The 26,303-nt window shown below is 40.4% G+C and overlaps 1 protein-coding gene across 2 annotated transcripts in view; it reads left to right on the plus strand.

Annotated features, from left to right (window-relative positions):
* Positions 1 to 8,526, plus strand: part of NEK7 (NIMA related kinase 7) — a 70,054-nt gene extending 61,528 nt beyond the window's left edge. Inside the window, exon 11 of one of the 2 annotated variants that reach the window (XR_007205282.1) lies at positions 807 to 896. Coding sequence is in view for 1 of the 2 variants with exons in the window: in XM_048312194.1 (XP_048168151.1) it covers positions 807 to 917 (111 nt within the window). In the remaining variant the exon portion in view is untranslated. Of the gene's footprint in view, positions 1 to 806 lie in introns of both variants that reach the window. The other variant, XM_048312194.1, reaches the window with a different exon arrangement.
* The last annotated feature ends 17,777 nt before the right edge of the window (positions 8,527 to 26,303 follow it).

The raw sequence follows: 26,303 nt of genomic DNA on the forward strand, positions 1-26,303 counted from the left end.
AGCATATTTGTTAATTATGTGCTTCTTTACATAAAGAACACTATAAACAATCTAATCCTAACATATTGGGATGGAGGCCAAAGTTTATTTATTCCAGTATCATGTCCTCAGCAGTGGACAAGTGGAGTAACAGGGCCAGCACAATGTGGTACTCCCCCAAAATACTTTTCCAGCTTCCAGTTTTAATTTCAGATATTTCCTCAAGGGTGGAGTCCTTATAACAGATAGCCCTCAGTGGGTTTAATTTGTTCCGTGGCTGAATGAATATGTGTGTATTGGTAGCTCCTGGCAGCAGGAGGTTCTGGGGGTTAACTGTGTGTTAGATGGAGCACCACTGCCTTTTGTTTCTTGGCACCTGTCAGGCAGAAATGCCATTTATTGCTGGCTAACTCCTGTATCGGGACTGAATGAGCAAAGCAGCCCTCGTTTACCTTCGCTCTGTGCTCCTTTCAGTCTTCTGGGCTTTGCAGGCACAGCTCTCCAGAAACTGGAGGAAGTGTCTATAAATTATGTGGGATTGGACTAAATGCATGTCTAAAGTTGTATGTTGAAAGGATTAGAACTTGAACTTGCTCATCAGTTGTTCTGGACAGCAGTGCAAAATGTAGAAATGAGGGGAGTGTGTTGCATACGTGTTTGCATAGAGCTGCGTGCAGTGTGTGAGCAGAGAGGGAGGGCTGCCTGTGTGCTTGTGCAGAGTCGCTGTTTGGCTAATTTTTGCCCGTTGTATTAATTTGAATTTGATAATGCACAAATCCTGCTTGTAAGAAGGCCAACGCTCCTGTCATGTTCTCTCCCTCTCCTAGCTGCGACAATTAGTTAATATGTGCATCAACCCGGATCCGGAGAAGCGCCCAGACATCACCTACGTGTACGATGTAGCGAAACGTATGCACGCACACACTGCCAGCAGCTAAGCAGCCTCAGAGCCGGAGCAAGGAGCAGCAACAACCAAGTGCTTTAAATAAATCATCCCACCTCTCCGTGTGTGGTACACAAATGTAATTATTTGAAGCCTACTGTTGTGCTTTGAATTGTAAACCAATCTATATACAAGCTTTGTTGTTTTCTGTTTATTCCTGGGTTTTGTATTTTTTACTAACTTGCAGTTGTACAACAGGTTTAAATATGTAAAGCTTAATTTTAAGATGCCATGAACTGCTGTTTCCATGTTAGTGGGTTCAAGTATACTTCTGTAATAACAAAATTGTATTCAGTTGGGCCTCAGTTCTAAAACACAGTTGCACTTTTGCACATGATACAGATATTAGGCTTGTTATCAAGAAGCAAAATGTCTGGATCTCTCACCTTTTTAGTAATTTATGGAAAGTATGAATCAGCACAGTTTATTTTAATCTTTCTTCCAAAAGGAACATAATTATTACAGGAGCTTATTGTATTTTATATTGAATCGTAGTTCGCAGTTCCTGCTGTAAGAGTAGACAAGTGATAGAATTAGTTCTCTGCTTGCCAAATGCAGTGGAAAAATAGTTTCAGGAAAAATTGTCATGATTAAATTTTTGTAACATCCCTTTTTGTTTTGTTATTCTCTCATAATACACATAAAACATTTGCTGGAGGTTTTCTGGGAAAATTTAAGGTGTTGATTCAGCAATCGGGTAGTTTTCAATAGACTTGTGCAGCACTGCCCTGGGGCAATGGGAGTCTGCATAGTTCAGTCTTAAAACTATGCAGATGCTTCTTGTAGCAAATAGGTTCTTTTGAGGCTGTCATTTGAGCAGGTCTGATTAAAAGATGTGAGCTTTAAGTTACAACTTCCCAACTCTTTGTGTATATGTCACTGTTTGTAGATTTTTGTGTTTAAAATAATTTGAGTGACCTTACAGTATATTTAAATTTTAATTTTTTTTTTCTAAATACAGAAATCTTTTGGCAAAGATATAATAGTCTAGTATAACACAGACTGTATTCTACGTAAAGATACGATTTTTGTATTCTGTATCCTGAGACTTAGTTTTATATTTAGCAGAAGTAAATTATGGCTTTTATGTTTAAGAGAAAGTTGCCACGCCTTAATTTGGGAAATAATTAATATACACAAACTGTCTTACAGATACTTTATTAGTTGAAAAGGAAATGCTGAATATTTTTGTTATACCTTAGTGCCTTTTGGGATATGCTTATATAATATTTTCATTGTTAAGGAAGGAATGTGTGTTGTTTTTAAATGTGGTAAAAATGGAGAGTGAAATGAAATTTCTTGAGTTTCAAGACTGAACTTTTTTTACAGAACTGTCAAAACGTAATTATTATCAGTGATAGTAGCTAAGGAGCTGTTACTGTCAGTTAAGTCTTTTTCTTTATGTGAGTAAAAAGTTAGTTGAAATAAAAGCAGCAGTATGTACATACACATATAGGTTCTAGATGCAGTCACATCCCTGCATGCTCAGATTTTTTTTTTTTGCTTGTTTGTTTTTCTGTGCAGCTGTAATTTTTATTTGATATAAGTCTCAAAGAGTAAAAATCCATCTGTGGAGTTTGTGTTCAAGGCAGGTCAGGGTTGTTTTCAGTTTTGTATTTTTTAGAACTACAAATACTATGAAAATTGTGTTTGGTAAAAAAATGGGAGTTTCTAAATGGTATATGTGCCAGATCACCAGCTTATCTTAATACATTTTTTTTAAATTTTTGCTTCCAGATCCTGTAGGACAAATTCTATGAAACCGTAGTTTTCCTTCCCACTTCTGTGTGCACTTAATCTTATAGGACTTCAGTGGAACAATTTGTTGGAAAGAAGTATTTGAGAAACTTTGGTTTGTGTTTAGCAACCTCCATAGATTTGTTTTCATTTATTAAATGGTTATATAATTTAAAACATGATTGTTATATTCTATAAAAATGTTTCATATGTCATAGAATGAAATTTTTGTATTGGAAAAGGCAGCACAATATTTGCTTGACTGCCAGAATTAGCTCTAAATATGCACAAGTACTCAATTTTTTTTCTGAAATGTGCTGGAACATTTAAAAATCACTGAAACACCCCCACAAACCCTATGCAGGCTGTTTGTATCTAATATTATGCATAAAGTATTGAATGTTTTCTGAAAGAAACTGCTGATAGAAATCCCTCCCCTGGAAGGGAATGTTGAGTAAAAGAATCATGAGTTAAGAGTTAGCAACTGAGCATACTTAAGCGTTTAAGTTTTTTTAGCAGTGTGAGGGTTTTTTTAGTATTTATGATTAAATCTTGTGCTGAGAAAAAGAAATAGTGGTTCCTGATTTAAAATCTGTGGAATGAATGGTGCAGATAACTCTGGTACCAAACTCTGTAATTAAAAAGCCAATGTGGGTTAATAGAATTTGCGTACATATGTGGGGATTGTAGAATCTCTCCCTAAAGTAAAGTACCTGGTAACATACAAAAATGATAAGTCTGTTATAACACTCCAGTGTATGCTATGTGCTTATAAAATATTTTCTTTATAAACCACCATTCAATTTTTCCTATGTTGATGATGACATTTAGCACTATTTGTTTTAAGCTACGGCATTATGTGTTTATTTGCTTTAAAGAGAACATGTTACATTTCTACCCCAAATGTACCCAAATGGCTCCTCCTTTTATCTCAGTAATGCTCCAGTATTAACTTGAGTCAGGAGTGAACTTTGTGCTTTACATTGCATAAAACCTCCTTTGTCTTGAAAGCTCCCCTGCTGTTCAGTAGTCCAGTAGAAATAAAACATACAGATATTAAATATAATGTAAAAATTATATTGCATCTATGATATTTTTTCAAACTTTTCCTTTTTAGAGAGAGAGAGATAGATTACAATAGATGCTACCTATCTTGTGGACAACTTACTGCTTCCAGTAGTTGATTCTAGGTGAGATTTCTTGACTGTAACAAAAGACAGTACATTAAAAAAAAATTATTTTTGCATTATTTATTAAAGAATTATCTAAAATACTACATCCAATACATTGTGTGTTTTAAACTAAGATTTAAAACTAAATTTAAAATTATTTTCAAGCCATATGAGAAGATGTGATAAAGCATAAAAATAACAAAGAGCTCCCATTATGGCCCCGGTCCTGTGAGCTCTTGTTTATATTTAGGCTGGTTTTTCTGTAATTTCAGTAATTTTGAGTGAACCACATCTACACACACGAATAAACAGTAATCAGTAGGGCAGATAGAAATGATGTGCTCAGCTCACTTCTTGTACTCTCTGCATGTCACTGGTTTGGTAGCAGGGAATAATGTGGGTTTTTTCCCTGTTCTGTTGCACTCCTAATGATCCAGCTCCCAAATGTATGAGCAGGCAATAGAAGTGTGTTGTCTTTTTGTAATGAGCAGAAACTTTAAAAACATGCCAGTATAGCAGAAGATGAAATGCAGTATTAGAAGTGTCTGAGAAGGCTGGTGTTTTATTCATGCTCATGATTAAGAAAGCCGTAGAGTGAAATTCTTGACAGAGGCTTGGAAATGGAGAAGAACTTTTATGCCAGTGGTTCTCAGATACCTCTGAATGGGACCCAAAATCGCAGTGATGTTTGTTTGAAGCAATCTGTTTGCTTAATCTCTTCTCTTTGCTATTATGCAGAGTGGTGAGAATCTTAACAGCTGACTTGAATGCTGGTGAATGCTGCATTGGCTGTGTGAGCTGGTAGGAACAGGAGGTGATGTGAGGGAGAGTCAGTGAAGGCCTTCAGGTCTTGTTTTGTGAAGACATAAAGGTCTGGATGGCAGAGGTCAAATCACTGTTTTTCCATAAGTTTTAGTAGTGTTTAATAGTCTTTATCTACTTCAACAGTCAACATTTTCCCTACTCAGCTGTATCCCCACATTATCTAACCAGTGTCAGTGTTGGTCTTACGAATTTCTGGTCTCTGGCTTGGTCTGGATGAGTAAATCTTTCTGGCAAGGAGGGAAATAGAGGTGCCAACCCTGCCTCGTGGGGTGCTACTTATGTTTCTGAACATGACTCAACTATAGATGTTTAGGGTTGTTTTTCAAACTTTATTCTGTTCTCTGAACCTTTATGCCCTTCTCTGGTGCTTTTAAAAAAGTGTTTTCCATTCCTATTCACTGCTAAAGTTCTATGACTGCTGTTTTCTGCTTCTGCCTTGTCAGTCCTGTTGTTAGCCCTACCCTCTTCCTGATTTGAAGTCCTCTGTGTCTAGTTTTCCTAGTGGTCATTAGTTTGCATCTTTCTTTGTGACTTTGCTAAAATCAACCCATTTTTATCTTCTCAAATTTTATCCCTCCCCATGGGCAAGCCCAGTTCTTCTCCCCTGATCAGTACTTAACTCCATTGTTCTTCATTCTGTTTTTCCAGCCCAATGCCTGCGATTTCTCATTTTAGACGGATTTTCTCACTGCTTCAATCATTCCCATGACCTTGTCTTTACTAAATACTGTTCACTTTATTATCTCTCATTTCTAAATTCCCTTTCTCTGATCACTACCTGCTCTGTTTCAGCTTATCTGTCTTTCTCTCTCCTCTACCCTGTCACTCACTCCTTTTGGGATCTCCAGTCTATTAACCTTTTTGACTCCCTCATCTTTACCGCTGCCTCCTTCCTTCACTGGCCTCACTTCTTTTGACTCACTGGTCTCTATTTTTATCTGTCTGCTTCTCTGTACATGGTTTCTTTGGCTGCTTCTCACATTGCCCTGTCTCCATTCCTCCCTTCAGACATATTCTCTTGTAATTTCTTAATTTCCATTCCAGCCTTTCTGAATGTCTGAAGAGTGTGTCAGCACAACACAGCTTCAGATTCAGCTTTGCCTTACCTGCTTTAGTCCTCTTCCCAAATGGACTTTTTAACCACTTTTATCTCACCTTTTTTTTTTTCCTTGTTGAGCTTGCTTGAAGATTTGCTGTTCATTTTAGTTCTCCATTCATTCTTGATACAAAATCTTCAATCCTGATTTTTTTGCCTGACAAGATCCTCTTCAAAGTTGTTTTTTATTCTCAGGATCTGTTTCTGAACTGCGCTTTTCTGTCCCTTAACTATACACATTTTTCCATTTTTATTTCTGTATCTTTTATGCCTCATTCTTTTCCTTGAATTACTTCTTCCTTCACTAGCAACCAAGTTTCTCTTTCATCTGTCTTTAAGGGGGTGGCACCCATCATCCTCACTGTTTCTGGTTTTTAGTACTTTGCCCTTTTTTCCTCCCTCTCATCTAATTTCATTTTCCTGAACACCCTCTTGCCAGTTTGTTTTTGGATTTTTTTATGTTACACTTTATTTCAATGCCCCAAAAATCCAGTGCTTCTCCCCCCTAGTCCAGTTCTCCCATGGTTCTATCTCCAGATTATTCCTTTAGTATCCAGCCAGCCTCAGACCTGTTCAGATTCAAAGATATAATTTTTTATTTCTGACTCCCTCTCGACTATTTTCTAACATCTGTGACAATTTTGCTTGCCTGTTTTCCAAGGCCACAACCTTTCTATCTCTGACACTTCTCCCATGCCTGCGTATCAAGTGTCTCAGAGTTAGATGTACCAGAATCCAGCCCTCTTCACTATCTGTTCTTTCTTATCTTTTATCTTCACTGATTTAACCTCTATGTCATTTTGACTTCTTTTCTCCCTTCAAAGTACCAAAACTGACGGGACTAAACTGTCACTGGGCTTTCACTGTTTTGTGTGCTGAAGAAGGAACTCCACGAAATTACTACTTGTTTTGTGTTTTAAAGAGACCTGAATCCCACAAATCTGGTCTTATTTCAGTACTGTAGAGTTGGAAAAGGTTGTTTCTCCAAGTACTTCGAAAGTCCTTGAATTTGGGCCTTGTGTTTTCTGTCATTTCAGATAAAGAGATGTTTCCCTTAATTGCTTTGTATTTCTGTGTAACTGTCTTGTCTTGTTCCTGCACGTACAGCTAACGGTTGTTTTCTTATGATAGCAACTTGATTTCAGTGCTTTTAATTATTGCTTGAAATAAGAACGTGACTAAGAGCTTCCCTGGCTGGACCCAGTGTTGGGCACAATGCTTCCCTCTGTTCCTGTGCCACCCAGACTCTCCAGGTGTAGGACTGAGCTCAGTACTCTGCTGCTTCTCTACCCATGCTGCCCTAATACAAAGCCAAACCAAGCCTGCCTCTGTGGTGGGTGCATGATCTGACTTCACACTTCCAGCAGGCTTTCAGAGGTGGAAGGTTGTGTGTTTGCAGAGATTCACTGTTGGTCAAATTGTCTGACCTTTGACTGTTCATAGTTATCCTCAGTTATGTTGAGATGGAGAAACAAAAATCTCTGTAAAACTGCGAAGTTTGGTGTTTTGGAACTGGGGGGTGTAGAGCTGAATGTTGGACTTGGTGTGGTTATACACACATTTATTGACTTTTTATTTGCACCAGAGTAATTATTTTGTTTTAGAGGATCAGTTGTTTGCTGGCACAAAAAAAATTTCTAGTACTTTTCAGGTTTTATATTTATTCCTTGTTGCTTGTTTGTATCACATTATGCAGCTAGTTCTTCTACTGCTTCCTCTGTGATGGGTGTAGGCCTTACATCGTTTGTCTAATTGCAATTTTCTGTCATACGGAATTAAAAATATGAAATTACAGGTACATTCAGTCTTTCCTGCTAGTTCCACTTGCTTTTCATTTAAACCCTAGCAATAGAAAGAGGTCTCAAGCAGGAAGATAAAACAGATGTTTTGGGGTTCCTTACTTCTTTTCCAGCTCCCAGCCCCTCGTTCTCTGGCTTCCCTGAGACACTTGCAGGGAATATAGCACTGCCAGTGTATCGAGGGCCAATAGAAACTTTCTCAGTGTGGACAGGAAATCTCCCAGTTCAAAATGACTAGAAATATATTTGGTATTGCTATACAGCAGGTAATTGCAAATGTGTAAAGAACAATTTAAAAAAATCTGCTGTTATGAAAAGAATTTTAAATCACACAAAGGCCTTTTGTTGTGGTGTTGGTATTCTTCTGTACTCTCAATTTGCTGTTTGTTTCTTTGATTTCAGTCATGCTGGACTGTTGTAAAGATGATCATTAAAGATGAGTATTGTTTTTCTGTTGGGAGCGAGGAAAACAGGAGGCATTCACTGATTTGTTTGGATTTGGCTGCTGATCGTGCTTGAAGCAAATTTTATAATCATTCAGATTGGAAAGGACCTTGAGAGAAGTCTCTAGTCCACCTTCCTGCTGAGAGCAGGGTCAGTGCTGAGTTCAGAGCAGAGCTTAGGGCTTCAGCAAGATTTAGGATACCTGTGGGAAGGGCGCTTGTGCCGCTTCTGTGGGCAGCCTGCTCCAGTGCCTCACTGTAAACCTTGTTTGCCTTGCGTGCAGTCAGAAACTCCTCAGTTACAAGTTACGGGCCATTCTTTGTTCTTCTGCCACTCCTCAAATGTTCTTTATATTGCAGAAAAGGTAAGTCAGGTGTTGGGACAAAGAGAGAAGTTAGGATGTTTTATTTTTTGAAAACTTGTTGTTGCTAACAAATATGTTCATGTAGTACTTCTGCATCCTGTATGACGTGTACACCGTATTCGTTTGCAACTCGAGTGTAAAATAAAACTTTTGGCAGTAAAACTTGATACAGAAGTTTTGTGGTGTTTATGGCCTGGATTTTCTCAATTGTTACCTTTCAAATCTGCTGTTTCCTGGCAGATAGCAGTTGTGCCCGCTGTGGTGAAGCAGGGAAGTTGGGATCCTGAACATAACTCAGTGCTTCTGTTCTCTAGAGCCTGCTCTGGGGAAGGGAGCTTATCACTGGGGATGGGATGGAAGGGAAGGAAGCCAACAGCTGTCAGATGACTGCTGGTTATGGGACTGCTACTTTAAACTCTCAAGTGTTGGTGGAAACTGAAATTTGAGGAGGAAAGTGAGTGGAGCAAGGCAGCTTTTAGAGCAGTAGGGTTTTTTCCTTAAGTTTTGCCCTGTATTAAATGAGAACTCAGAACTTGAAACTTCTGACAACAAACTTCTTGGGAGCAAATAAAGAATATGATAAATAGATTGTTTCAAATTTGTGAAATTCTTTGAGGAAACAATTTCTGCAAACCAAGAATAATTTCTTGATGTTATAAAATATCATTTAACAGTTATCAGTCTCTCATGGAGGGTGATGGTGGCTGTTTGTCATTCTTGTACTGGAGATTTTACAAGGCATGTGTTCAAAAGTTAGAAAAAATATAAAAGGATTGGCAAATGATTCAGAGTGTTTACTCTTGTGGGAGAATATTTGATGAGGTAATTTCATTTTGCAGGATTTGGTACGCATTTTTATCAACAATAATTTTTGTTCCTTACTCTGGAACAAGTAATAATTTTAGATTGTAATTTCTTCATAATGTGATGTGTTAGGAGTAAAATTCTTCCTGCTGTACTTTTCCTCACTGGAAAAGAGTTTCCCAGAGGTGTAGAAAGTGTAGTTGCACTTATTTCAACCTCCAAAGAACGATGTCTTGCTTGAGTCTGGTGTGAGCAGTTAAAATGCTGCTGCCTGTGGCTGGAAGGCAGAAGCACTGCCAGACAGACATAACACAGCTTTCTAAAAACTACCTTAAAATTTTTTATTGAGTTGGCAGGGAAGAAAGGGATCCTAAAATGTTGTTACAGAATGTTTTTAATGGTGTGGCCTCTGAGACAGGCTTTGGAAATACGGGGGCCTCCAGCTGCAGGATGCACTAGGCTGAATTCAAAGGAAAAGCTCTTTGTCCTTTCTCCTCTAGCTGAGATGTCTGTACTGCACGTTTGGGGCTGAACCACAGCCTGGCTGAAAAATCTTGCCTTCAGTGGGAGAATTTTTGTAGGTAGTTTGCATGGAACATCTGATAATAGTAAGTCAGTAATATAAAGAACCTTGTACAGTTACCTCGTTTCCATAATTCAGTTGTTCCACGAGCTTACATGGATACAGAGATGACTTCAACTGCTCCATCCTTGTATAATAGAAACAGGACAAGGGTCCCCCTGTTTTGTGGTTGTATTTTCCTGTGGTGTGTTTTTTGTTGTTGTTATTTTTTGGTGGCTTTTGTCTGTTTGCCAAACACTTCTCACCTTAGAAGGTTAATAAAAATTGTTCCATATATGTGAAATTGATATACATTTACACACACATAAGCAAGGTTTACAAAACACTGCATTCTTCTTTACAGAAAACCTTTGTAAGTGGATCTGTAGTCACACAGCTGCACTTGCTGTTGGCTGCCCTGGGCTGTCACACTGCACTGTTGTGGATGTGAACATGTTTTCTTTGTTCAAATCTAAGGACTGATCCTAGGAACATAAAATGCAAGGTGTACACCTTTAACAAAAAATTCCTCATACTGCAAAATGAGGCAATTACTTGGCTTTTCCAGAACCCTGTGTCCTGCGTGTGGGTACCTGAGGTAAGCGTGGCCGGGAGCGAGGCTGGCGCTGGCTCCAGCATCATTAACGGGGAGCCTGCTGACACTGGCCATTGATCCAGCAGCCAGCACGGGGCCTCTGGGCTGCTGAGTTTCCTCCCCCAGCTCCTGCTTCTCCCTGGGGAAACCCAATTGGAAGGAATGACCCACTTGCCTGGAGTTCTTAGAAGCAGTGGGCAGTTCACTGTGAATTGTCAGCTCGAGCAAAAGGGCAAAGGATCATGTGGGTGACCCTTATCTGTTATTGGTGTTCTGCTGCTGTAACACTGGGCCATCCCTCACGATGTCACAAATCCCAAGAAGACCTTGTGAAACTCCCCCAACATAGTAACTGGGAAGCTGTCATCTTTTACAGTTGCAATGATACAAAAGCGTGGTGATGGTTTTGAGCTAAAATGCTTTTTAAAAACAGTTCTGCCTGTTTAGTAAGTGTTTATGATGTTAAGCAATCTATTTATAAAACGGTATTTTATTTGAGAATTGCTTTATTTTTTGTTTTCTGAGAGTGCACATGTTGATGGTAGTGGTCCCAAATGGATAGAAGGTGGATGTTCAGGTAATATCCATGAAATGGAACATATTACTTCTCATATGTGCCATATTCTTCCCATTTATTGTTGCCTTCAGTCTTGGATGTTTTCTTTAAACAGCACTGACAGCTCTAAAAGCTGCCACAGGTTTTATAAAGGCAACTTACACATACACTGTGTGTTCTAACACAGTGTGGTATGAGAGTTTTATGTATGTTTTGCAATTAATGACATATTTCTTTTTCTCAAAGAAAGTTAAATTAGGTTTTTTTGGTTTGTTGTTGTTGTTTTTGTTTTGTTTTTTTTTTTTAGTAAGAGTAGTATCCAAGTGCCATTATAACAATCAGAATCCCACTGTAACTGAGTGGTGTGTCTGTGTGGGAATATTTTCTCTATTGAGCACAGGTACACCTGCAGTGTGTTCCCTTACAGGTTGATTTGGAATGCTGGCAGCCATTTGCCTGCAGCAAAGCACCTTCCAAATTTATAACTTCTTGCTTTATGGGGCTCTTGTTGGAATTTGGCCCTTTTATTTCTTCATGATGTTTAATTTCTGGCTTTGCATAGGACCATCAAGCTACTGCTAAAAGAACTGTAGATCATAATTGTAATTTATTTCACAGTAATTGAGCATAAAATTCTGTGCTTAAAATGCAGTTCTAAAACACAACTTCCTTTTAAATCAGACATTGCAGTTCTCTCATAAACTTGAAAATATGGTCAGCATTACATCTTTACATACTTCATAATTTTATGCAATGAAAACTTGAAATAGAAATTCTGTTTAACTGCATGAAGTACCTCAGAGTTTAAATTGCAAAGAAATCAATCGTGTTCTTCAGACCTCTCAATAATTGTCTTTATATTCATTCTTTAAGGTCCTAGCTAAGTTGAAATGCCGTATTTCATTCCTGACATTTAATCCATTAAAATGTCCTTGGAGATGTATTATTCCCTTAAAATAATTTACGTGTACCCTACAATGAACACAGACTGCTGGAGGTATTTCAGAATAATTTTTGCTCTGCTCCAGAACATAAATAGGAAACATACACGTGCCTCATTTGAAATTAGTTATATAATTGTCATATGAAAACCACGTCATCATGGTCTTGGGACTACTTTTTGTTGATGTATTTGGTAAAAATAAAGTATCAAACTCTTAACAGGTCAAGATTGCATGAATTAATATTGTACCTTTGGCTGTTCTGGCTTGTGTGGCATTTTGTTCAGTTTGTAAATGAATAAAAGTGGTACTTCTGAGCTCAGTCTGCCTGGAGTTGTTAAGATCCAGTAGATCTGTCCATCTGCACTGTCAGTGTGACAATTTTCTACCCGACGCTGGCCCGTGAAGGAGAGGGAGGCTGGTTGTGGGGGAGGCTGTGGGATGAGCTCCCCCTCCCCGGCAGCTGAGCTTGTGCTGCCTCTGCCAGAGTTCTTGCCTCGCCTCAGGGTGTGTTACAGGCAGAGACATCCTGCCTGGGTGCTTGGAGGCGTGTGGCATGGGAACACTTGTTCCATTGAACTCATGGGTGCCCATCTTTGACCACCATAACGAGACCTGATTATTCACATGTACTGAGCATTTATTATGTGGACGTGGGTATTGTAGACGTTTTTAAACTGGGTAACTGAAAAAATCATTTGGCTGCCATTGGAAAGCCTGATCTGCTGCTCAGTATGGAAAAACATGGCACACTTTTACCCTAATGACCCTGCATTGTACAGATTGACCCTAATTATGTCTCACTTTCCATTTTATTTTTGCGTGCAACTTGCACAGTGCAGGTTTCCATCATGTTCCAGACAGATGTTCCCAGGCAGAACGCTTCACAGCAAATTGTCTGAGTGAGCAGGAGTCCTGGTTCCTGCTCTTTCTGGAGTGGAGCCAGTTCCTACAGTGCTTCTGGCCCTTTTTTAGCATTCCCGGTTTCTGTGGGTTCCTGCATTTCACACTGTGCTTAGCTGGTGGTTCTGCCTTTTACCCTTAGCTTTGCTCCATCCTGTGCTTTGAGAATCTTCCCTTTCAATGTTACACCCTTTTCACAGCATCTGGCTTGGTAACCTTGTATTTCTCTTATTCGCCTGTAATTTTGTGCTTGCTTTCTCATGCACCTCTGCTGTGATTTGAGGGTGAGATGACTTTGGTGATTCCTTTCCCCGTCTCCCCAGGGGGACGCAAAAATCTGTTTCCATTCTGGGAATCTGGTAACATTGCAAACTACTTTGCCAGGGTCCTGGTCTGTCAGAAGGTGGACCAGGAGCCGCTGAGCAGGCTTTATGTTAGCTCAGCTGAGCACAAAGAATGATCATCAAACCATTTGCACATGGCAGCTGTCGAGAAAATTGAGAGGCCACAGTATGGAGGGTTTGGAGGAAAATTTGCCTGAGTGAAGAGCTCAAGTTGTGCTCCAGGACAGTCTGGGATTAGATCTTAAGCAAACACTCTTGTGAAGAGTATTTGCACAGCATTACAAGGAACAAAACAATTACCCAAAGGATAGCACCTTTCAAAATAATTGCTATAATTTGGCTAGTACTAGTAAACTTGCTGTTTCCTCTGTCTGTATTGTCTCCATTAAGACTCACTGCACAGCAAAGCAAACAGTGATTTCTTTTTCCTGAGAGATGATTTTGTTGATAAATATGGATGGTGTAAAAAGAAGGATTTTTCTGTGCTTTTGTAACAAATACACTTCTCTGTAATTCAGCACTAATCTTTAAGAATAAAGGAGGATCCAGGCAGGGACTTTTTTTTTTTAATAGCACTGCCTTTTATTGTTGCCAGCAAAGATAACTGCATGTTTGGCTATAGTTCCATAATAATATTTTTATTAGAACATGTAGTTTCTTTAGCTTTTCTTTCATCACAAGATCTTCTGCCCTGAAAGGAAAGCATAAAGAGCAGCAGTGTTTTGCAGAATCATATTTGATCTGAGATAGATGTTGTCTTCCACACAGCTACCAATACACAAATACTGAAATGCTTTTAAATCCTTGAATCTGCTTATGAGATTGATACTTACATTACTCATGCTCACTTACTTTTGCGGATCAATATTTCACAGTCTATTTACTAATACAAAATGAATGTTTCTATTTTTGGCTTAAAATGTGGTGGGTTGATATGGTTTTTTTTTTTTTCTTTTCCCAGTTTCTAACAAATTGCTGCTTTTGATTTTTCAGGCTTGATGGGCCACTGGCATTGGCAGGTGGTGGAATGACACAATGCAATATGATATGCCAAAGTAGTTGGGCATCACTTGTCATCTTGTAGACAAGTGAGGCAGAGGAAATAAGAGAATACATGAGTCTCTTAAATATGCAGGCAAAAAAGGGACATCTTCCATAGGATAGAAATCTTTTTCTATAACTGCCTCCTTCCACCTTTTCCCCAGAGTGATTCAGTTTCTTGTGGTATTTTATCTACACAGTATTTGAGGTATGAGTAAGGAAAACATCTTACCTGTAATAAATAGCTCCATGTATAATTTCACTTTTCTTTAGCTTCTTTTTCGCTTTCTGAAGTGCAAATAAGAGACCATTAAAGATAGTAAAGATATAAATAATGATCTTTAATGTTGCAGCCTATGCTAAATGCAGTATATAAGTATATACCCTGCTCTAAAGAATTGCTTAGTTCACTGTAGTTTCATAGTGTTTGCTTGGCTTTTGACCACCCAGGATTATTCATTTTGTTTCAGGCAGAGCCATACCCCAGTCATTTGTCCAGTTGTTCAAAAGTACAAATGCTTATGCATGGATTTAAGGGGGAGCTGTCTATGAACACGTTTCTTGATTTTTGATCCCTCTAGGGCAGCATGGTGACAAATACTTCGCAAGTTTCTACCTCAAGTTATCTGTTTTTTCCTGAACTTTGAACTCTCCAAAAGCTTTATTAAATCTATCACAAGACATTGGTGCAAATAGGAGGAGATGGAAGAGCAGCCTGTGCTTGTCCTTCACCCACCTGTGCAGCATGTTCTTCCCCTGTGAGTGTGCAGGGGAAGGGTGAAGGGGTAAATGCAAGCATAGGAAATCTTACAAAGTAACACACAGCCTGATGATGCCTACAGCTCCCCGGGACAGCGCCGCGCAGGGGCAGAGCTGTGTCCTGGGAGTGCTCAGCTGCACAGCTCCTGGCCTTGGATGCTCCTGAGCTCTGCAGCGGGGATCCAGCCCCGGGGCAGGAGGCTGCTAACCTCGCCCGTGTCTCGTGGGACACACCTGGTGCAGGTAACTCAGTTTGCAGCTGCAGGTCGGGATGCAGATTGGGCTCCGGGTGTGACCGCGGAGGAGAGGCCGTGAACTGCTGTGCCTTTGCGTGGCAAAGGGCGCGGAGAGGGCGCAGCCCGGTGAGCGGGCACGGCCGGAGCCCAGCACTCCGCAGGAAGAACGAGACTTTCCCGCGGTCGGGCCGTGAGGGGATGAGAGCCCAGGGGCTCCTTTTTGGGGGGTCTCTCCTCAGCTCGGGCTGTTTCTGTGTTACTGTGCCGTGAATAAATGGCTTTATGGAACGAGACTAAGGCTCTGCCAAGAGAAGCCTGGTCTGACTGAGGGGGGTGTGCGGGGAATCAAACGGGACCCCCCGGTCACTGGAGCCGCCCGCCGTGAAGGGGCTCCGGCCCCTGCAGGGGCGGCGAGGCCTTGGGAGTGTGACTCGGGAATGGGCCCACGGGGAACCTTCCTTAACTTCAAATTAAGAAAAATGCGCTTAGGATGTTGAGGAAAAGGAGGGGCCCAGCTTAGAAGGGGAGTTTCCTTTGTGTAGTAAAGGTATAAAATTCCCAAGGATGGTTTTGACAGTGAGTTCGTACAAAGGTTCCTCCAAAAGTTGGTGTGGTAACTTTTTCTCCCGACTGCCCTACTTTTGGATTCAGCACACTACGTTTGGTGCTTGAGGTTGTTAAGGATCTATGTCTTCCAGATTGCATCTGCATTGCTAAAACTGCAGTCTGGTTCCTTTATTTTGGAACTTTCTTCATCTGATCTAGGAGCATAATATTTTTAAAGATCTGTCTTCAGGTGTGTCTACTTCTACAGTTGCTTTAAAATAAATTTTGGAACAAACTTCATTTGGAAGGAAAATATTATGCTTTCCATTATTTTTTCTATAATGCATTATCTTGTGTTTGACTATAGTGAAAAATATTTCTTTTCTTCTGGTATAGGTTGCTCTTTTTTTTCCTTTTGATAAATGAATTTTGCAGTTCCTCACAGTTTTCTCCAATTCCGACGGTTCTTAATGAATCTGTAGTATTTGCAAGTATTCAATCCTATTTTAATTGGAGTAGTATTTATGCAAAGCTTAGCATTCATTCCAGGTTTGATGTTTATTGTATGCTGTCTCATAGACTGAGGCAAAAGCATTGCATTTTGGGTCACAGCAGGTTTGGATTGCATTTTTGTTATGATCACAGGCTTGTTTCATGCTTTGGGGTGGTGCTGATTTAGAGAGAGTGGCAAATGCAGTGTGCACAGCGACTCAGTAGTCACCAAGGCATCCTCACCTAATCACATCCTTTGCTTTTTAAAAAGTCTTTCCCAGAAGGAGCAGGTGTTAATTGCACATATTGAGGACAGCCATCATGCAACAATATACAAATGTGTCAGAAAGAAACCCTTTTAAAGGGCTATTTTACATTTGTGTTTTGAGTGAAGCTTGGTTGCAAGCAGTTTCTACAACACAGGCTGGACGTGCATGTCTTTGTGGCTGGCTGACTCTTGGTGCTGCTTGCATATTGCCAGTGGTGGAGTGCCTTTAAAGCTCATTTTATATCAAACTATCAATCTTTGCTGACTTCATTTGACCTCAATTCAGTTTCCAGTATAGCTTTAGCAGTTCTCTGAGGGAAGAAGGAATTAGAGATGGTGGCCTCTAACTGGCTTAATTTCATTGGCCCAGTTTGCATGCACTGGGGGCAGAGCATCCCACACCATCGCTGCCACCCTCTCCTGCAGCAGCAGGAAGGTATTCATGCCACTGTGCCCCCTTCCAGGGGGTGGGAAGCTGTTCCTTACCCTCTACAGGCCCTTGGCACTGCCAGTTGGATATTCAAAGGTGGGAACCATAGTTTCACAAAATACTGTATCTTTCTCTGTGGGTATTAATTTTAGATGTGTTTTGGTAGCAATGAAGTTTTCTCTGGTTCCCATACTGGCCTTATAAGGCAGTGAAGGAGAAAAATATCTGTATCTACCATATTTGTTCCTTAATCATGAGGAATATAGAGGCAACCTTTCCATATATGCATACTATCCCTGCTGAAAATTAATGCTAAAACTGCTCTCAAAAAACTACACAAAGGAAGAACTTCTAGGGTATTCTTGAACTAAGCTGTGAGTTGAGGATTAGAAACCCCCTGGCCCAGTAAGAAATGGATTTTGTGGTCTCTTTGTACTGTTAAAATTTCTTTTGGAAAGGAGCTCCCACTGTCTAAAGTACCATAAGGTTTTACAAGTGTTCAGAAGATGAAAATGCTACCAGATGTTAAGTTCAAGGAGCAAGTTAACTACTGTTGTCAGCCGGAACAGCTTGTGTTCGATAACTTCTCCTTACCTTCTCTCCCTCTCTTCCCCCACCCTCTCTGTTCTCTTGACCACAGCAGCAACCAGAGTGCCCATCTCTTCTGCAAGGAAACTGGCGCTTCACTCACACAGCTGAAGGGAGAAATCTCTGTCTTGTACAGGGCATATAATTAAGTTGATGGTTGCTTGGATTAGCAAAGTCTTTTACTGAAATGGGTTATCCAGCTAAACTGCTGTAGTTAAATATAGTTTACCTTTAAATGTATATTCAATAAGCAGAAGAGAAGTCTCTAATAGCACAGTGAAAATGTATTAGGAGCACATGAAAAGGATTGCTCATGTCCAGCACTCTCACCTTAGTGCTGCTACAATGCTGCTATTTTTGCCTTAACACATTTTTTTTTCATAATGTGATTCAAATACATAAAAGGTGCATGGATTTGAAGCACATCAGAGGTAATTTCCTCCTGTGACTCACTAATCAGCTCTGGTACTTTCATATGTACAGCAGGAACTTTCAGACAAAGGTAAGATTAGTAGCTAAGCAGACAAAGAGGAAATGGAGGAAAATAATAGTAGTGGTGAGTACATGCATCAAGTAAGTGTGGCCCAATATTTTTATGTCTTTTTTGATAGATTGCTTTGGATGCTTCTGGGCAACATTGAATGCAGCATTTTTTCATCTCTATCCCAGAAGGATTATTCCAATGGTTCACCTTAGATTCTGCACAGAATATTACTTTGATACTGTAATAGCTTTGGAAATGCTCTTCTTTGATGTCAAGAGCTGTATGGAACTTTTCTTTTGATTAAGACACACTTACACACTTGAAAAACCTAATAATAGATAAGAAAAAAGAAAAGGAAAAAATGATCATCATTTGTGCTTTATTAAACTAGATCTATGGGAGAGATGCAGAACATGTGTGCATCTGTATCCCCTGTCTTGATCTGTTATATTTCTGTTGGAAACCCTCACAGTGTGTCTGTCTCTGTCTTGAATAGCCCAGGAGCCTATTTTTTTTTTCCCCTCTTCATTTTATGACTTTCACCTTTCTTCTGCCAATGACTGCTTGCAGACTGAACAACCTGGCTGACAACTGGATTATTATATCCCCCCTTCCCTCATCCTTAATTGATTGTCAGTGATTTATTGCTTACAATTTCAGTTTAAAACCTAGCCTGGTCCATATGAGGAAACTTTGTTTTCCCTGTCAAGGGGTTTAATTGAACTGGCGGCCAACAATCTGACTTTGTTCACTTGTTGGCAATCAGTGCCACTTCAGGGAAATAAATGGCACACAGTCATGCCAAGGTGCCCAGCCCCTGTTGGCTGTATCTGCAGCCAGAGCTCAGGGCCAGTGTCTGGCACAGTTCAGGGCTCTTGGGGGAAAGGCCCCTGCGTTGCTGTGGCACATCTGTTTGACATCCTGTCCCACAGAGCAGCCACTTTTAGGTCAAAGCCATGTTTTGCATGAGTTTAGGAGGTATTAAGTTAATTTGCCATTTGAATGGGTATTGAGATTTGCACTGAAAACATAGATTAAAGCTCTCATTCTTAATAAAAATATATTTACCAAGAGTTTTTTAATGCTTTTGCCCCAGATTTATTCCTAGAATGATCTGCTCCATTTTTGCAAGTTAAACTTGTAATTATTTTGAGAAAAACTTAAAAAATTTTTGCTAATCCTGCATTGTTGGGAAAGAGGGAGATTGGTCCAATCTTAAACAATGAAATGCCTTTTTTTATTCTGTGCTCTGCAAGTAGGCTTTTTCTTGTGAGTTTATTTTGCTTTGAATCCAGAGTCACTGGCAGAATTGGGCTGAGATATAACTGGGCGAACATTCCAATTTTAGATGTAGGAACATAGTGTACATCAAAGATGGCCATTTTAATAATTTTAACTCAGAAAAAATGAGCTTTATGGAAATAAATATCTACTGAAACAGAGGATGTGCTTTTCAGCAAAGCAAATTTGGGGTGGTAAAAGCGGCAGTGGAACAATATAGTGACCTGTAATGCAGATAAGGAAAAAACTTCAGGTTTTTGGGATTTGTCTGCCTGTGGCCAGAGCTGTGCTAGGCTACAGTGGAGTTATAAAAACAGAGGGGACTAGTGAAATATTTTCTGTTTCAAACTTTACTCTCCTGTCAGGGAGAGTTTCAAGCTAACACTGAGGCTTCATAGGCTTTTAGACCCCTGCTGCTTCTCGTGGAAGCTTCGTACAAGAGGGGCAAAGCCAGAACATCGGTTCATACCTTCACAGCAGTAGATGTGATTATTTGACTGCCTCTTCATCCCCATTCATGGAGCAAGGCTTCCAGAGAGCCTTCGCTGCACCCTTCGAGCCCTTTTATCCAGCACAGGCACCTTCCCAGACTCTGGGGTGGATGTGCCTCATTCCCTGCAGTTTGGGAACTGTGGCACAGACTGAGTTCAGGCTCTCCCTGGTGGATGAGCACCAGGGATAATTAGGAGGCTAAATGAAAGCTGTGTGTTCTCAAATACCCCGGCTTGCCCTAAGCAGTGTCTGGGGTTTTGCTGAGCACCAGACAGCAAAGCAGACTGATGTATCCTGAGAGCTGTACCAGGAAATACATCTTGCAGTGCTCTCTTTGCAGCATTTAGAGAAGGGTTTGATGAGGCGCAGCTTGATGATTATTTTTGCTAAGAATTGCCTTCTCTGAAGGGAACAACTTTTGATTGGAAACTTAGCGTTCTTTATGGTATGTAGTCATACAAGGTTTTAAACTTGGTTTCAAGTTAGAGGTTTTGGGGGCTTTTGAGAGTTGTGTGATACAACAGGCCAGACGTTATTTGAAGGGGGTTTTGTAGTCTGTTGATATTTTACTTTTGCAAGCATTGTAATTGTTCACGTGGCTAAAGGAGCATCCTTTAACTGTTCAGATGGAAATTGCTTTTTCCTACAGTTTTTTACAGTTGAGAAGAAGAAACAAGGCAAGAATACAAAAAAAAAAATCTTATGAAAAAAATATCAAGAAGCTTTAAATATTTAATACTGGCCTAAGAGAAACGTAACATAAAATAAAGGAATGGAGTGAAGGAGAACAGGAAAGATTGGCTTTTGAAAGACCAAGTTAGCTTAAGACAATCTCAGGTCACAAAGAATATCTTTAGTAGCCAGTATTGGTGTATAAGATAGGTCATCCCATGACACTCATCAAGAAAAGAACCAGACACAAACCTAGATAGGGAAGTAGGAAAATATATATATATGAAAATATGTAATATATGTGCTTAGGAGACATTGAGCCAGTAGCTCAAAGATTATTAAAAAATTGGAGCTAGCAACTGGTTGGCTACATTATCCCTTAGGATTTTATCCATATTAAATGTCAGGGGCTTAAAATTTGTAGGTCCAAGAGATCACCTGTAGCCTCACAGTACTGGCATGTTTGTTTAGCCGTAAGTGCAGAAATGACTTTTGGAGAAGTCATCATCCTGTGAAGAGTGAAGGCAGAGCATGTCCGTGTATGTGCATATGATTCCAGGTGGGAATGGAAGTAGCTTGGGCTGGCTTGGCTCTGCCTTGCATCCTCAGGAGACAAGAAGCACCACTGTGAAATGCTGCTGTTTCCATGGACCTTCTTGGGCTGCAGGGGCACAGCTGCCTCACCATGGGCTGCACCTCGGGCTGCAGGGGAATCTCAGCTCTGGCGCCTGGAGCACCTCCTGCCCCTCCCTCCTCACTGATCTCAGTGTCTGCAGAGCTGCTTCTTTCTCATTCTCTCTTCTCTCTCTGGCTGAAGCTTTTGTTGTGCAGTTCCTGCCTGTCCCCTAAATAGGTTGTCCCAAATATGTCGCCACCACTGCTGCTGGGCTCAGCCTTGGCCAGCGGTCTGGAGCCAGCTGGCATTGGCTCCATCAAACTTGGGGGAGGCTTCCAGCAGCTTCTCATGGGAGCCACCTGTCGCCCCCTGCTACCAAAACCTTGCTGTGCAAACCCAGTTCCCTGGTCTGGAGTCTAATCTGTCAAAGCCTACTGTCACATCAGCATTAATGAGCCAATTTGGAGGTATGTGTTTAAATGGTATTTCTAACTGCTAAATGTTTTCTTCTTGCTGAAAGTGTACATGTTGATAAGCACCAGCCCTGAGCTTCCAGCGAGGCAGGGATGACTGAAGCAGATCTGTGTCTGATGGGATGAGAATGAACCAGGACAAGGACTCTGCCAGGAACTGAATGTTTTGGGAAGAACAAAGGAGTTACCCTGATTCATGTGCCACAATCAGCAAAAAAAGTTTGATTTATGAACCCTTGTCCATGCAGCCTTCCTGGAAAACAAGGTCTGATGCCCTCTCAGTCACATCACTGAGGAGTAGCACCCTCAGATCCCTACCCCCTCTTATTGCAAGGTGCTAGCTGTGGTGTCTTACCTAACTTTATTTTCTCTTTTCTGTGCATTCAGGATAACTCTTTTGTTCCATTTTCAGCCCACACGCTGACACAGCTCTCCCTCTCTCTCTTTCCCCTTACACTGTTTTTTAAGCATGCTGTAAACTTATTCATTCCCTAAAGGCAAAAGCAGCTATCTGAGCAACACTTTGTCAGCATAATACATTTACAGAATGCATATTTATGAACCTTTGAGCCTTTATTGTTCCAGAGGGCAAATAAAAAACATGAAAAGTAGCAATATAGTGTTTCAAAGGTCCCTCAAGGAAAACAAAAGTAGTTGGAAATAAATTTAGGGAAAAAAAGTTCTTCTCCAGAAGAGAACCTTGAATTAACACGTTCAAAATATGGGGTGGGAAAGACTAGTCTCTTCTTCCACCTATCCTCCTAATCCAACTTTTAAGAAATTTTAAGCTTGAAAAATGGTTTAAAGCTTTACAAAATCGTATAAATGGCATGGTTTAAATATATAATAATAAACCAGAATTTTTAAAGCAGCATGTCTTGTTCAGTCATAATAAAGTAAAAGAGTTTTTAAATGGAGATGATTGTCTGCATTGAAGCATATCACACAGATGATCAGTGTGGTATGTGCCACAAAATTGCTACAGAAAAAAGATAGCTGAGAAATCAATAAAATGCCCTAATTGTTGTTATTTTAATTGACTCTGGGTTCTCATTAACTTTACAGTGTATGCCTCGACTTTTAAAATTAATGGGTTGCTACTCATTATTGCTGATAATAAAATAAAGCTGGTTAGGCAGTATTTGTGTTCTTACATGTGTCCATTAACTCAACTGCAATCAAAAGGTGGGAATACCAATGCTCCTAGATTATGCATCCAAAAAATTAAAACATGAAGTGTTGTCTCCATGAAGAGTCCCATTTTAAAACAAGTGTGTCTGCCTCTAGATTTCATCCAAAGCAAAAACTGGAGTGTGTGCCCAACAGCAGAGAAATATTCCAGAGCTGTCTGGCTGCAAAACTGTGCACTGTGCTCTGGGATGACCCTGCTTGGATGGGAGGTGGGACCAGATGACCCCCTGTGCTCCCTTCCAACCTGACCCATTCTCTGCCTCTGTTATTTTGTGAAACTCAAGTGGACTCATCTCTATTACTTTAATTAGGGAAGGAGAGCTGCCATGGAACGATGCAGAACCCCACAGACAGCAACAACCAGCCAGGGATGAGCCAGGAGCTGCAGCGCCTCTGCCATAAGGTACCAGATGGTTTGTGTGGAGGGATGGGACTGAGGGGAACATTTGTTTCCTGACTCTCACAATTTCACCAGTGGATGCTTCCTTCCAAAGGGCTGGTGCATGTGTGGCCATACAGGCCGTTCCTGGGGCTCACAGGTGCACTCAAAAATCTTGGGTGGCTCAAAGGAATGAAAAGGATCAACTTAGTATAAGACACTTTACTGTGAGCGTGGGGTTTGAGCTGGGGGTTTTCTGCTGAGAGGGTGGGTTTCTTCCCCAAGATATCGTTTCCGTTATAATGGCACACTAGAAAAAAGGTGGGAGAGTTGCCATGTGGACATTCAGCATTGTGCAGAGAGGCAACTTTAACTTTTATGTATGTGTTTAGTATGTGTATGTGTGTTTCAGTAGTCAAAATGCAGCTGAATTCACAAATTGTTTCACTGCCTCTAAGGCTGCATTTCTGGCCATTATTTGCAAATTACAGATTTTTTTTCCCCTTCCTTCCTCAAGTATCACTCTGTTTTGCCTTGTGTAAATCCTGGACATTGAGAACCCCAGGGAGGGGAGGTGGGGACAGTTTGCCTCTGAATTCCACTTTCCAGTGAATTGTGGTAATAATTTGTTAAACATGAGAACAGCTTGAAACATTACAATGACTTAGGAATAACTGCATAGGTTACCCATGGTTCAGGGACTTTAAAAAGAAAAAAAAGTCAAAAAAAAAGTGTAGTTATGTTTCATTAGCTTCTTACATTTTAGGTGTCACTGGCAATGTTACTTTGCAGCAAGACATCTGTAATACCAAATGGATATTTAAAAATCACAAAAGAAGCTAAAATTAACTTCTTGCAAGTTCTACAAACACGTTTGCCACTGGTGAGTTTTCTTCTGGCATGGGGAGGATTCAGGCTGCCAAGACTGGGCAGGTTTCTCCTGGCTCTATTCCGCTGTTGAAAAGATGATGTCTTTTAAGGGTATGTAATCCCATTTATAAATATTTTAGTGGAAATAGAGTACAAATGAAGTGTTAGGAAATTAGGATGGATTGTGAGCCAAGGGAGCAGAAGGGGGTGCAGTGGGAGGAGGGTATCAGGGATGCAGTTTTAGCTCCATGTTCTCTGCACAGAGGGAGCATCACAAGGCAGACTGTGATCCACCACTGTGGTCCTGGTCGGGCACTTCTCTTATGGGGTGGAGGCCTGGGTATTGGGTCTGAAGTGGGCTAAGCAGCACCTGCTGTCCCCAAACTCCACATGGGGAAGTTCCATCAGAGAAGGCAATAATGGGGAAGAGGGGGAAAACCCTCAATAGACTGAAATAAAAGGTTATTTACCATATGCGTCACAAGTGAGGCTTAGCCTGGGACACACTCAGGAAAACCAGGTGAGGTAAACACCCGGTTCCTGTTGTCACCCAGACCCCCATAGATTCCTTAAAAACAAAGAAAGAAAAGAATCCCCAAACCACACAAAGTCCCAAAAAGACAGCCCCCCCCCCCCGTCCCCCCCCAACAAACAAACAAAAACCCAAGCCTGTGGCCATCACACTTCAATGAATTGCGGGACTATGCTTTTTACTCCCATTCATGCTGCTATTGCCTCCAAAATAGGACTGTGGCTGTTTTTACCAAAACAGGAGGTCCTTACAGACAAAATGCTGTGAATATACAAAATCTCTTACTAAGATGGAAGCCACCTTGAGACAAAAAGATTATTAAATGAAAAAAAAAAAGAAAACTCAGTTTTCTGTTTCCTGGCTTTCTAAACAGCTTTTCAAAGCTTTTTCACCAATGTGAATCAAGCATAGACTATTTACATTCCTGACTCATTGTGAGAAAGAGTGATAAATGGAAAGATCCACAAGTTAAAAATGTACATGATTGCGCTGTCATCTTTAAATTCCCCATACATAGCAAAAGTGGCAGGATGTAAATATGAGGCATTCTAGATCAAAGCCATAAAAATATGAAGATATTATAAAAAAATACACAGTGAGTGATAGTAATGATAAATATTTTAAATCCAGTAAAATGAAAAATCTATAGGAATCTTACTATTTCAGTAGTTGTAAAATTGGATTTCAGAGTTCCAGATTACACCAAGTTTTCTGTTAAATACAGGTGTCTAGCACTGAAATAATGAAAATGAAACATTTTACATCATTTATATGAAATAAAGGAATTAAGGGATTGTCATCTTTTTACAATTTGCTTTTCATAGAAGAGTAGTAAAAGTGTGGGAAAGGGGCCATATTGTCGCTGCAAAACAGAGACTGAACTGGGCTTCCTTTATTACAATGAAATTTGCTGTCCTAAGAACTTACATATTGTTCAAAAAAAAATTGTGGATGTGGGTATTTCCCTCTTTTTCGTGGTCAGATTTTTATTAAATAACAAAGTCTTGAACATTATACTTGAAAATGAGTCCTATCTGAGAGTCAGGAAGGTCGAAGCAGTTAGGATCAAAGAGCAGAAACTGAGCTGGGACAAGTTAAGGACTTTTAATGTAATATTTGCTTTGAGGGCTGCTACAGTATGTTTTAAAACTTGTAGTGTTAATATTGTACCCAAGGTGATAACATTTTGGAGAAAAGCTTCTTCAACTTGTCTGACATGTTTGCTTGTAAAGTTCTGGTTGGGCTGTGTGCCCAAGGGCTGTGCCTGGTGGCAGAGGCTGGCTCTCAGAGCTGCCCGTGGTCGGTGTCGTGTCCCCAGTCTGCCATTCCTTGTGGTTCTTCTGCTCTCCAGTTGTGACTGTGTGAGTAAGCTGGAAATGGAGCCTTTTCAATGGAGTGTTTCCTATGTCCAGCCCCTGCCAAAAAGGCATTTGCCCTTTGAAAAAAACCTTTTGCTCTGTTCATGATTTGACTGTGCATCAGTGGCTCTGCTGTAAAAATGGAGAGGCTGGTGTGAGAGTTAAGCCAAGTCCTAGCACTGCCTGTGTGTGAGGAATGAGTTGAAATAGTGCTCCTGAATTACACGTTTCTGTCTGAGAGAGTTGTGTTTCTGAGACATGGTGCCTCCAGTTGGTGATCGCCTTCCCTGGCTCCTCCTTCTGTGCCTCCTTATTTAGTGCCATTTGGAAGAATGGGGCCTAGTATTAGCAAGGATTTGCTTGAGACTGCATGCCAAATTAAAGGGGGAAAAATGAAAAGAAAGTTAGTTTAGAGAACATGTTTACTTGAAAGAGACCATGCAGTTTTTGTTTTTGCTGAGAGCACGGTAATATGAGATACTGGGAGCCTAAGGTTCTAATGATATTATGCACCTAAGGTATTAAAGAGTC

This window comes from Corvus hawaiiensis, chromosome 9 (assembly GCF_020740725.1).
Source record: "Corvus hawaiiensis isolate bCorHaw1 chromosome 9, bCorHaw1.pri.cur, whole genome shotgun sequence".
Taxonomy (NCBI): Eukaryota; Metazoa; Chordata; class Aves; order Passeriformes; family Corvidae; genus Corvus; species Corvus hawaiiensis.